This window comes from Chanos chanos, chromosome 5, assembly GCF_902362185.1.
Source record: "Chanos chanos chromosome 5, fChaCha1.1, whole genome shotgun sequence".
Taxonomy (NCBI): domain Eukaryota; kingdom Metazoa; phylum Chordata; class Actinopteri; order Gonorynchiformes; family Chanidae; genus Chanos; species Chanos chanos.
The window spans coordinates 25,396,631-25,408,126 of record NC_044499.1 but is presented as its reverse complement, the minus strand read 5'-3'; the positions used below and the strand labels follow the sequence as shown (position 1 = coordinate 25,408,126).

At 40.8% G+C, this 11,496-nt stretch overlaps 1 protein-coding gene across 1 annotated transcript; it reads left to right on the top strand.

Moving 5' to 3' along the window:
* Positions 1 to 763: 763 nt before the first annotated feature.
* LOC115812339 (phospholipid phosphatase 3-like) lies at positions 764 to 10,624 on the top strand. The gene is made up of 6 exons (XM_030774823.1): positions 764 to 908; positions 7,700 to 7,857; positions 9,128 to 9,408; positions 9,520 to 9,577; positions 9,812 to 9,988; positions 10,496 to 10,624. The coding sequence occupies exons 1-6, from the start codon at positions 764 to 766 to the stop codon at positions 10,622 to 10,624; spliced, it is 948 nt and encodes a 315-aa protein (XP_030630683.1).
* The last annotated feature ends 872 nt before the right edge of the window (positions 10,625 to 11,496 follow it).

The following is an 11,496-nucleotide window of genomic DNA, read 5'->3' as shown; positions in this document are numbered from 1 at the left end:
AGTCTGGGAGATCGTGTGGTCACACTGCATGTACGTCTCTGTGCCGAATAAAATGTCTTACCCCGGTCTAATTCTTCCTTTAAGCGGTCCTTAGTATCTCCGCAAATAGGACTGAGTTTGAGTCACAGATGTAAACGGATATGGAGAGAAGAGGCTCCTGTACAGAGTATGTACTGCATTCCAAGCAAACTGAAAATTTACTTACAGATGGCATATTGTAGGTTGACAGGTTTCTATATGGAAAGTCTGCAGGCGAAAGCAAATTATAAGACATAGCCTAAATGCTAAAAATGATGTTAACTCTTGGTTCTTATAATGTGTTCGTGTCTTGTGTCGCCCTTATACAACTGGTATTCAGTAAATGCACTGCGCGAGTGTGCGTGCGTGTGCGTGTGTGTGTGTGTGAGAGAGAGAGAGAGAGAGAGAGAGAGAGTGGTAGCTAAAATTCAGCACACAGCCAGTAAGAAAGGGTGTCATACTGAGTGCAACTAGTCGGATTTAAGAGGCGTTAATCCTGCTGAACTACCTCAATGTGTGTGTGTGTGTGTGGGTTTTTTTTTTTTTTCATTTTAAGGGCTGCCTGAAGACATGTAAAGATAGCGAGTTCTCTCACTGTTAAACATTTTCTATCAAATTAAAAATATAGTTCATGCTGCAGCCGAGAGATTTTTCTTCTCGTAGTTCCACTAGTTTACATGCATTCTGGGATAACGGTTAAATACCGCATTAGTTCTCGAAGTACGTATGAGAAAGAGTCAGGTCAATGCAACGCTTACTGTGTGAGAAAGCGATGGCAACGGAGACGAGAAATGGGAGTACTTCTCCGTTAAATAACAACATAGACAGCAAGGACAACAGCCGAAATAGACTACTTATTGTATGTTTGGATTTTTTCTGCTTATTTCTGGGTGAGTTTCATTTTCTTTTCTTTTCTTGTTTTTCTTTCAACATCGGCTGATTTGACTTAAGTCATTCACTGAAAATGTCGTTACAAGACTCGAATATAATTGTTTTAAAAAAAGATGTACAGCGAATCCTTAGTCATATTTCAGGTTGTGGTTTGGTTGCACGTCATATAAATTGCGTGACTTCCGTTTAAACCAACTCATTTTCTCACTCTGTGTAGTTTGCCCTGTCTTCTCGTTTTTGTACTTTGTCTAGTTTATACAGGCTGTGCGTACGTTGTAACTGTTGAACATTCCTGTGTTTTCTGGTTAAGGTATAGGAGTTTGTGTGTGCATGGACGGGAAACTGTAATTTCGGTGATGCTGCAAAGGGAAAAACTATGTAGACGTATCCAAGATCTTTGGTGTCTTGCTTAACATTCGGATACCACAAAACGTCTGGCATAAAATGGTATCGATTGCTTTTGGCTGTGTTCACAAGTAAACGCATGATTACTGCGTCCTGTTCCTTTTCTCTCTAATAGCAACACTCGTTCTTTTAACCAGCTCCTTCCGTGCGGCGCACAGAACCCACCTGCGCCGTTACTTTGAGATAGCACAGAATTATAAGCTGTAAAACTTCAGCTGCTGTAGCCAGTGTTTGTTGGACTGCCATCTGATGGAAGCTGAAAAACGGCACAATGTAATCAGAGCATTTTCCCCCTTTCTGTTATAGAATGATAACGTGTGCTCGATAAATTAAGTACATGTACTCCAGTCTGAGATTAACGATGTCAGAGGTAAACTACCACCAGATCCAGCTGTTTTACTGTCCAGTAAAGTCAAAATACCGTATGCACACTTGCAATAATTTCCCGTTAAATCGTTACAACAAAAAGATGTACTCGTTCATGAGACAGGATCAGCATGTCAAATGTTTTTCCCTTTTCAGTCAAAGGATATCCATGGCAAGGTGGAATATTTGGATCTTTTGACTTGATCTAGTGGACCTTTTTTGAGTGGGAAAGTTTACTTTGGGTTGCTCACTGGTCATTAAAATAATCAACTTCTCTGGTGTCAGCCCCTCTACCCCATGAATGGTACACATTCCAGACTAGCACTCATACTTGGGCTGTTCTAAATGTTACATCTGGTCCTGTTTCCAACCCTTCCTGTCAGTCTTGAGTAATTAGACGTGGAAGAAAAGCTCTGCATGTGTTCTGCAAGTGTGTGTGAAATGTGATATGATTTTCAAATCCTTCTCTTTGGGTATCTGCCTACTATTGGAGAGATTGGAGAGAGCTGAAGAATCGTAGTTGTCTCATATAAGTGAAGAAAAAGGTGTCCCATTTATTGTTTTTCTTTTTTGTTGTGATGGAATTTTCTTTATTGTTGATGGGCAAATTGAAAATAGTTATTAGTTGTTCCTCTTTCTGAAGAAGAAGAAGAAAACCATTTTCATTTACTTAAAAAAAGCAGAGTTATAAACAAATAAAATACTTTTTCTGAATATACCTTGGGCTATCTCTTGTGCTCGTTACTCATACACAGCCAGAAGTGCCAAAAGGACCATAGATATCTGTATGGAGCTCATAGAGCAGTCACATATTGAAATCTAAAGTATATCAAGATTCTAATTATAAATATAAAGAATATATACTAATCCTTTTTCAGTACACTCATTCAGTAGTCATTCACTATTAGATCATTTTTGTTTTCAAAAGATATGTGTTATCAATTTGACTATAAAGCAAATGCTTAAGCACTGCTATCATTATGGGCACACACACGCATACACACACACAGATGCACATACACAGATGCATGGGAGTGGTCTCAGACAGGGGCAATACAATACTCCATGGGGATGCTAAATGAGTGGCACATGTAGGAGTGTTGTAATTTTTGGGGGCTGCAGTGCCTGTTTTGTTTTTGTTTTTGTTTTTTTGTTGTTGTTTGTTTGTTTTTTTCCCCCAGATTGATGACTTAGCTGTTATGCAGCAGTAGTCTATGACTACTGCTACTCGCCAAACATGCTACTCCTGAGATACCAGTGATCCTGACTCCTCCCGCCCTGTGGACCGATCCATCCTGGTGTTATCATCTTTCATCCCCCTGTCAGCCTCCTGTCAGCATCGCCATCCCCTTTGTTCATGCTCCAATTTACTTTCAATTGTAATTGACCGCGGGTCGGCACCTATTGCACACCTGTCTGGCCAAGGAGGGGTCTCCTCTCTCTGTGGTCCTTCTCAAGATTTCTCCCATTTTCCCATTTCCCTTTTGGGTTTTTGGGGAGATTTTCTTGCCCACCATGAGGATTAAGTCAGGGGGTGCCGTCCTGTCTTGATTTGACTGTTGTGGCCTGTAAAGCCCTTTGAGACTGTAAACAGTGATATTGGGCTCTAAATAAACTTGAAACTTGAAAACTAGATATTATGTGACAAAAATTATGTTTCACAAATTCAGACACTGATATAAACAACTTTACAGCTCAAAATGTAGGAAAGAAAATCCATTTCCAGGTTGACTTGAACCTTCAGATGGTAAGTGGAATTTTCAAAGGAATCCATTAGTTTAAATTACACTTTCAGGCTGGGTCTAGAACCAGCTCGCCCCGTTGCGCTGTAAGATTTCCAGTCATGATTTTGAAAACTGACAGACACAAACCTGGTCTAAGAGCGGCCAATGAGAGGAGACTGTTTGAAATTTTAGTTGGGCTTTGATTAAAACCTCTAAAGTGGCAAACTGAGTCTGGTTACTGTGCAACACACTGCGGCTTATTCACATTTTTGTTCACACGTTTTACATATGGACGTACAAACAAAGCTTGGCAGCATATTTTTTGTCAGCATATGTTTTGCCTATGTCATGTAATCTTGTTGAGCCCGTTCTCATTCATCTCCACATAAAGGTGGGTTGAATCAGCATCTTTCACTATTGGTCCTCAAGACAGAATGCTGTGTTTGTTTTGCCATACCAGCTGAATATCAAAATGTGAACATCAACAAAAAATCGTAAATATTAGGCTAAATAATGTATCTGATAAAACACATTGTCAATTTTTGAAATACCTCAACAAGGAAGAACCTCTCAATTTCAACTATCAGTTAAAGTGTAGGTATTTTCTCTTATCGTTATCGCTTTCTCCAGAGGTGAGTTTGTAGTGAGTTGTTTCTTTGTGGTTTTTGTGTTTTTGGGGGCTTGCTATGTTGTGCCCACTGTGTGTTTAGCTGACCTCGGTAACTGTTTGATAACAAACTGCCAGTGTTTGGATGCCTAAAGATGTGGTCAGATGGGAGTGACCACATGGAGGAAGTGGCAGCAGTACTCTGGGTAATTACAACCCTCACTCAAAAAAACAAATTAAGGCAGAACAACTATATGCGCCTGGCCTCCAGCTCCAAGATACTCATTTTAGTTTTCCGTTTTGAATTGCACCACCTCTGCAACCAAAAAGTCTAACTTTGTCAAAGAACCCCCGAGTACAAGTAAGACAGGTATCAAAATGAATTAACAAGAAGCTTTCAGAATTTCTTTTTTTTATTTAATTTTTTTCCCAAAAACACGCTTGTTAATGCCATTTGAGTTTTTACTGAATACAGATTGAAACGAGGGAAATCAGTTGAGCCTGCCGTTGTAATTTTAAAGCAAGCTGTGCTGTTGTTTTCAGGATGAATGAGGTTCTGTTTTGAAATAAATCTTGTTGGATTTAATGTTTGCTAATCAGCTTAATGTCCACATTAAGTCTGTACTGCTCTTTGTTAAGTCGTTCCCCTCTTGAGGCTGCTTAGTTACTATGCAGTGTCCAAATGAAATGTCTAAACTGTTAGTACAACTCAGATTAACATCAGTGTAATGGTAATGTTGAGTAAAATATAGTACAAATCAATTTGTTGCTCAGACAAACATATGTATTGTTTAAGATGCTTACATCACTGTAGGCTTGCAACAGATAGGTAAGAGACTACTTTGTGCCTGTAACCAACCTCTATGCCATGTTTTTTTAAAGAGTAAGCTTTTAGTTAAAAGTGACCATTTGATGATTACATGTCTGCTAGTCTTGTTAACAGTATCTGCCATGTATGAGCTCCATTACAAAGGAGTCGTCTGGGCTAGGGTTACAGCCGTGCATAGAACAAGCCACAAGTCTAAACAGCTTCATGTGTGTAGACACAACGCGTCCATCAGATGCATGTAGACACGCACACACACACACACAAGCACTGCAAAGGAGAGTGGAAAATCAGTGTCTGTGTATTTGAGCCGCAGATATAGCCAGAGTCAATCCTCACCAGCTGTATGGAACTGAATACAGCTCAACCAGCTTGTGGCCGCCTCGCTGTTGTTTGTGTACTCGGCGGTTTGCTCACTGAAGGCTTTCTCGCACAGACAAATGTGGTTTTAACACCTCTGAGGGCTGAGGTACCAGAATGTCTATCTCAAGTGTCTCAGAAAGACAGAGGAGAGCCAAAGAAGGCACTAGCTCAGTTTGGGATAGGGGGAGGCAGAAAAAAAGAGAATTCTGAATACAATGGAAACATTAGGAGAAGCAGGAACTCCTTTGACACATGCCAGTAGCTAACCTAATGAAAATAACTGTAAAAGAGAAAGCAGTCATGTGTACAGCCCTGGCACGACTCCAGTGAGCCACTGGTTGAGGCCTCTTCTGTTTTCATTCACTCAAATGTTGTAAAAACTGGAGAGCAGAAAGGAAAGAGAAAGCTGTGAGTAGGAACCCCCGGAGAGCCAGTGGAATAAAACTGACCTCAGAGAGTAAAGGAAAAATCTGAATATAAACTTCTTTCCTCTTGCCTCAGTGTCATGAAATCATCTCTGAATGTTTTGTCCTACTGCATTCCAAAGAGGCTAACAGGGTTGTTTGCTTTCATGAACATGCTGGTTTTACTTTTTAACTTGGGTAGTAATCTGAGAGGCACCCTAAGTTTGTCTCCCAGGCTGTGTCAGTGTTGTCACGGTAGACCACTGTGCTGGTTTTTGAATGAATACAGTACATATGGAGTATGTTTTGTAGTCTCTAATTTGTATGATTGTAGTCTCTAATGTGTAGTACCTTAATAGTGAAGTGATTTAGTATCCAGTCTGGCCTTTCCAGTCAGTCCCAAACTGTGAGAGACAGTATGGGAACTCTTACTCTTTCCAGAGAACCAGTTTCTTTCATGGAGCATCATGGGGAGTGGCAGAACAAAGACCCTGAATTACTGCACTGAATTTGAATAAGGTACTCAGTGTATTCCATTTCAGAGAGAAGGAGGTTTACCAGCAGGAAAATCCATGAGTTCAACTTTCATCCTCTTTAAGAAAAATCTGCATGGACACCACACCGTGGACACAGAATTCATCATTTCTTCCCTGATGTCCTTGATTAAAATGATACTTAAAAAGTAAATACATTTGCAATATGCACATTGATTCTGTAAAGTAATCAGTTAAAATAAGCTTAGTTAAGCAGACAGCAGGAGCTGTTCTGACAAATGTGTGTGTTCCCAGCAGTGGGTGCTGGGGTTTGTGTGTGTGTGTGTTTATGTAATTAAACTAGAGAAGGGCTGGAGAGTACCTGGATTCGGATTTCAGGGTTGTGATTTGTGTTGTGAGTGGGGGTTTTGTCCAGTGGGTGTCCAGTGTCCTGGTGAAGTCATCAGGCAGTGGGTGAATGTCATTTGGATCTGTGACCAAAGAAAGCACAGCTGGCATTTCTCTGGGGTTTTTTTTTGGGCGGGGGGGGGGGGGGGGGGGGGTTCACTGGCAGACTTTAATATGCTGGAAAGCAAGTATTTTTGCCAACATTAAATTAAGAAATCTCTGTTTTTACGTTTTTCTTGATTTTGTGATCAAAGGAAATATGATCATTGTGAAGGAAACATTTAGAGGAAAAAAAGACACCGGGTTATCTTTGATGTTTCTTCAGAATTTATTTATGGAGTCTTAACTGATTAGCTTAATATAGTGACGTTACACTCTTGTTTGTGTATGGAAAAAGGTAAAACCAAAACAAAGCAAATTTTCCTGAGGAATTTTGAGAGTCTCAGATGTCAGTAATTGTCCTTTGATGTGTTTGCTAGTTAAGCTTTGCATTTTTTTTATAGAATGTTATATGGTTTTGAATTACACAGTGGGTTTGTTTTGGTTTACATAAATAAATGAACTGGAGTTTTATAAGGCATTTATAAGGCTTGCGAGATTAATCTTAATCTTGACAGAAAAAAAGTGTACGTTTATTTTGATTGGAAATGGAGTAGAGGAATAGGCAGTGGATAAGATCTGTCATATATTCTCTCCATCGGTTACATTGCCTTACATCTGAGTGTGATCTCTGAAATCAGAGTGTTTACAACATCATTCAACTTTCCACTTGCGTAAAATACCCAGGCAATTTATTCAACTTCGTCTGTCATCTCTGTCTGTTTTTCCTCTAGGTTCCTGTGGGTTATGTTGCTTTGGCAATGGCATGGTTTTCGAATTTTTTCTAGAAATATAGTTTCTGTCTTTAATGAGAAGCTGCATCCATTCTGATTTGATGGTTTCACCTGAGACATCACTATTAGATGGGTGGGTTCAGCTGGTTGGCTGAGGCCATTTCTTTTATGTTTAGGGAGCTTTGCTGTTCGGTAAAAATGGGACAGTAAAATGGTAAGGAACTTCTCAGCAGAGTGACAGTCTGTGGGAATGAGATCCATTATGTTGTCTGTGACACTGTTTTAAATATGCAAACCAATCAGTTTGCTATCACATGCTGAAGTATGGTCCCCTGCTTCATGTTCTCCTCTCTCTTTCTTTGTCTCTCCTTGTCTCCATAGCTGGCCTACCGTTCCTAATTATCGAGTCTAGCGTTATCAAACCCTACCACCGTGGCTTTTATTGCAACGATGAATCCATCAAGTATCCTGCCAAAAATGGAGACACTATTAGTGATGCTGTTCTCTCAGCCGCTGGAATTCTCATCGTCATCCTCTCTGTAAGTGTGTGTGTGTGTGTGTGTGTGTGTGTGTGTGCATGTGTGAGCTATTTATAATCAAATACTCTTTCAGTTGTGACCTCTTTAAGGCCTGAGCAAGGACTAAGCATAATACAGCAGCCAGTGACGTTGTGTTTATCAAGTCAAAATCATCAGTTCGACCATTTTGATATTTTCTTTATTCTTAATGATGATGTCAAATATTCATTTAAATAACAAGAAATAATCATTTTTCAGTCTTAGTCTATTGTGTGGTTTCAATTCTTGCCTCTGCAGCAGTCTGCTCTGAGAGCAGTACTGTAAACATTATACACACTCCAGAGCCATTTCATTCGTTTATCGTTTTCCAAACCAAGAACCAGATGTGCTTTTCTTTTTCTTCTGGATCTAGTTGGCTCTCAAGGTTTGAGTGGTGAAAAAAAAAAGAAAGAACTTATCAGCCTGTCAGGATCTCCACAAGAGTTCTTTTTCGTAATCCAACATATTTTTCTGTTCTTGTAAAAATACAGAAGAGGAAAGAAAAAGGCAGTTTTAGATCACACTCAGATACGCAGTGGAGAACTCCCAGATGGCCCTGTGAAAATCCCACTTCTGAAGCCAAACCAGACCAGGCTGCTGGTGGCAAGTGGAAGACATGTCGGGCTGGCTCAGCATTTTTCTCTTATTGGAAACAGCAGTGTGTCCCCTGCCTCTCCATGTCCCCCTCCCATACCTCTCTCTCTCCATCTCTCTGTTTCTCAGGAAAGAGAAAAAGAGGGGTTGGTTGTGGGGGTAGGTTCTTGAGCGCAGACAGCTGGACCTAATTAGTTCAGCTGCCCTCCTCAAAGTTCCTTTCACTCATCTGACTCTGGTCTTTCTGGTTATCTTCTAACTGGCGTAAAATTGTGCAAATCAACTGGGAAACATATCTAAGCTTTTATGTGGCATTTGAGATTGGGGAGGTGGTATGTTTCAAACTGATCTAAACTCATCATCAAGGAAGATCTCTAACAGTGAAAACCATGACACTTTAATGTGTCTTAAACTGCCCTCAAAATTTGTCCTCAGTCATTTACTCTAATAACGAATAGTTCAAAACCCTGATAAAAAATCCTGAAATCCAAGGCACAATCCAAACATAAAAGAGAGCCTTTTGTTTGTTTTGCCTCTCTCCCTATTTCACACACTCATACACAATGAATGAGTGGGCTGAAACCATTACTTTTGTGCATTTAAAAAAGAAAAGCTTTTTATTTCTTGTTTGTTTGTTTTCCTCTCCTTGTCCCTGTAGATCACTATAGGAGAAAGCTATCGAATCCACTACCTGCATGAGGGCTCCAAGGCCTTCGTCAGGAACCCCTACATCTCTGCCCTGTACAAACAAGCAGGCGTGTTCCTGTTTGGCTGTGCCGTCAGCCAGTCATTCACAGATATTGCGAAAGTATCTGTCGGCCGACTCAGACCTCACTTTCTGGACGTGTGCAAACCTGATTTCTCCACCATCAACTGCTCCCTGGGTTACATCACTGAGTACAGGTGCACAGGAGCAGAAAGCAGAGTCCAGGAAGCTAGGTGATACATATATATTTTTCAACTGTTGTACCTTTAAATGTGTTACTAGTGAAGTAAGCAAGAAGAGACGGGTGAAGGGTCTGACTTCCTCTCTCTGCTTTACTCTGACAGGAAGTCCTTTTTCTCAGGCCATGCGTCATTCTCCATGTACACTATGCTCTACCTGGCAGTGAGTAAAGCCACATTTTCATTTTACGTTTACACAGATACATACACATATATTGCCACCTAGTTTAATCATGAAAAAAAACAGCATAGGAAATCATACTAAAATGTTGCAGTTTTTGTCATGCCACTCTTCAAGCTGTTGAATTCATAAGTTCATATGACTCAGGGTCAATGGTATGGAGCACTGAGCTTCTTTATGTCCTTAAAACCTGAAGTTTTGTCTGTCCTCCATCAGTTCTATCTGCGTTCGCGTTTCACCTGGCGTGGTGCTCGCCTGCTGCGACCACTCCTGCAGTTCACCCTGCTCATGCTGGCCTTCTACACGGGCCTGTCCCGCGTCTCTGACCACAAGCACCACCCTGGAGACGTGCTGGCGGGATTTGTCCAGGGAGCCGTGGTGGCATACTGCATCGTAAGGACTGACTCTCACCTGCTTCCCACCACTCCTCCATCAATGTGCATGCCCTTTTTACCTGTCATCTTTCCAGTGTCACCAATTTATCACCATTCAACTGCTGGGTCATTACATTCAATAAATGGCCTTGTTCTTTCTTATTTCTTGACTGTCTTATTCCATCACTGATTGTGTCCATTCCATCACTGACTGTGTCTATTCTGTTACTGACTTTGTCCATTCTGTTGCTGACTGTGTCCATTCCATTGCCTTTGGTGTCCATTCTGTCACACTGAAGGGCCTTAGCTAAAATCTGAGGTAACCAGTATGTGGCACTGCTGTGGTCTGGACACAGTTTGACTCAGTGTTGTTAGTCATAGGTTGTATCTAATACCTCATACATGGACATGGACTGGCACAGTGCACAGTGCTGGTGTCTATTAGTCTGTATAATGGTGTCTATTTGTGAAATGCTGATTTACATAGAGGACAACCTTGCTGATATTTGTTCCTCTTATCTCCTAGGTCTTTTACGTGTCTGACCTTTTCAAGTCAAAAATCAGATGCTCCCCCTTGCCAGCAAATACCATTAAAAAAGAGGTCCTGCCCTCAGCAGACATCAGGGAGCGGAGTAATCATCTTAACTTACCATAGTGTGGACAGAGGCTGCTGGCTTTGTCAGCACTCAGCTAACACATACATTCATCTGTGCTGCACTCTGAGGACTCAGCCACGGGACTGTCCTAAATATGATGGACTGAAGCTAAGCTGTTGTGTATCATTTCTCAAAGACTGAAACTGCTTGGACAATCAACAATGTGAACCTCCTAAAGCCAGTGTGAAACCGGTTCTGTCCGTGAATTAAAAGCAACACAAGCTGAGTTGCTCATAGATTAGTCAGACAGGTGAATGTAGGAGAGCACTCAGTCTCCTCTCCTTTTTTAAGGTTCTCTCATACAGAAAGCATCCGGTCCATGTAAAATGTTTCAGCCATGAAACATTTTCCTCAGCCATGTAAAATGTTTTGAGACTGCATTTCAGTGCTGTTGTCCTACAGTGTATTTCTTTCCTTTTTATTGACAACAAATTCCTGAGCTACAAGGAAGGATTTCTCTTAATAAATAATAGAGGACAAATCTCAGAGAGAGTATAGCACTGTATAACCTATCAGCTCTCGTCACTTGAAATTTCTTTTAAAACAAAGCTAAGTAGTGGATTGTTACAGTACTCTTATTTATAGAAGTAATTCTGGATGCTTTGGAATTGTTCCACCATTAACTGTCGCCATGCGGCTTTTGCATGGCTACAGTTACAGAGTTGATAGAGAGGCACATTTTGGATGTGGGCCTTTTTCTGCTGGTTGGGACAAGGGCCCATTCAATCATGACATTTTAATATGTCTTTGTGTGTGTGAATGTGTGTGTGAATGTGTGTATGTGTGCACGCATGTATGTGTCTGTGTACGCATTTATGCCTTTTTGTGTGTGTGTGTGTGTGTGTGTGTGTGTGTGTGTGTGTGTGTGTTT

Bases quoted from the DNA above. Each gene is read 5' to 3' on its own strand.
- LOC115812339 (XM_030774823.1), top strand. From the start codon at position 764: ATGCAACGCTTACTGTGTGAGAAAGCGATGGCAACGGAGACGAGAAAT. The intron at 9,409-9,519 runs GTGATACATATA...TTACTCTGACAG, and splicing joins AGCAGAGTCCAGGAAGCTAG to GAAGTCCTTTTTCTCAGGCC. The intron at 9,989-10,495 runs GTAAGGACTGAC...CTTATCTCCTAG, and splicing joins CCGTGGTGGCATACTGCATC to GTCTTTTACGTGTCTGACCT.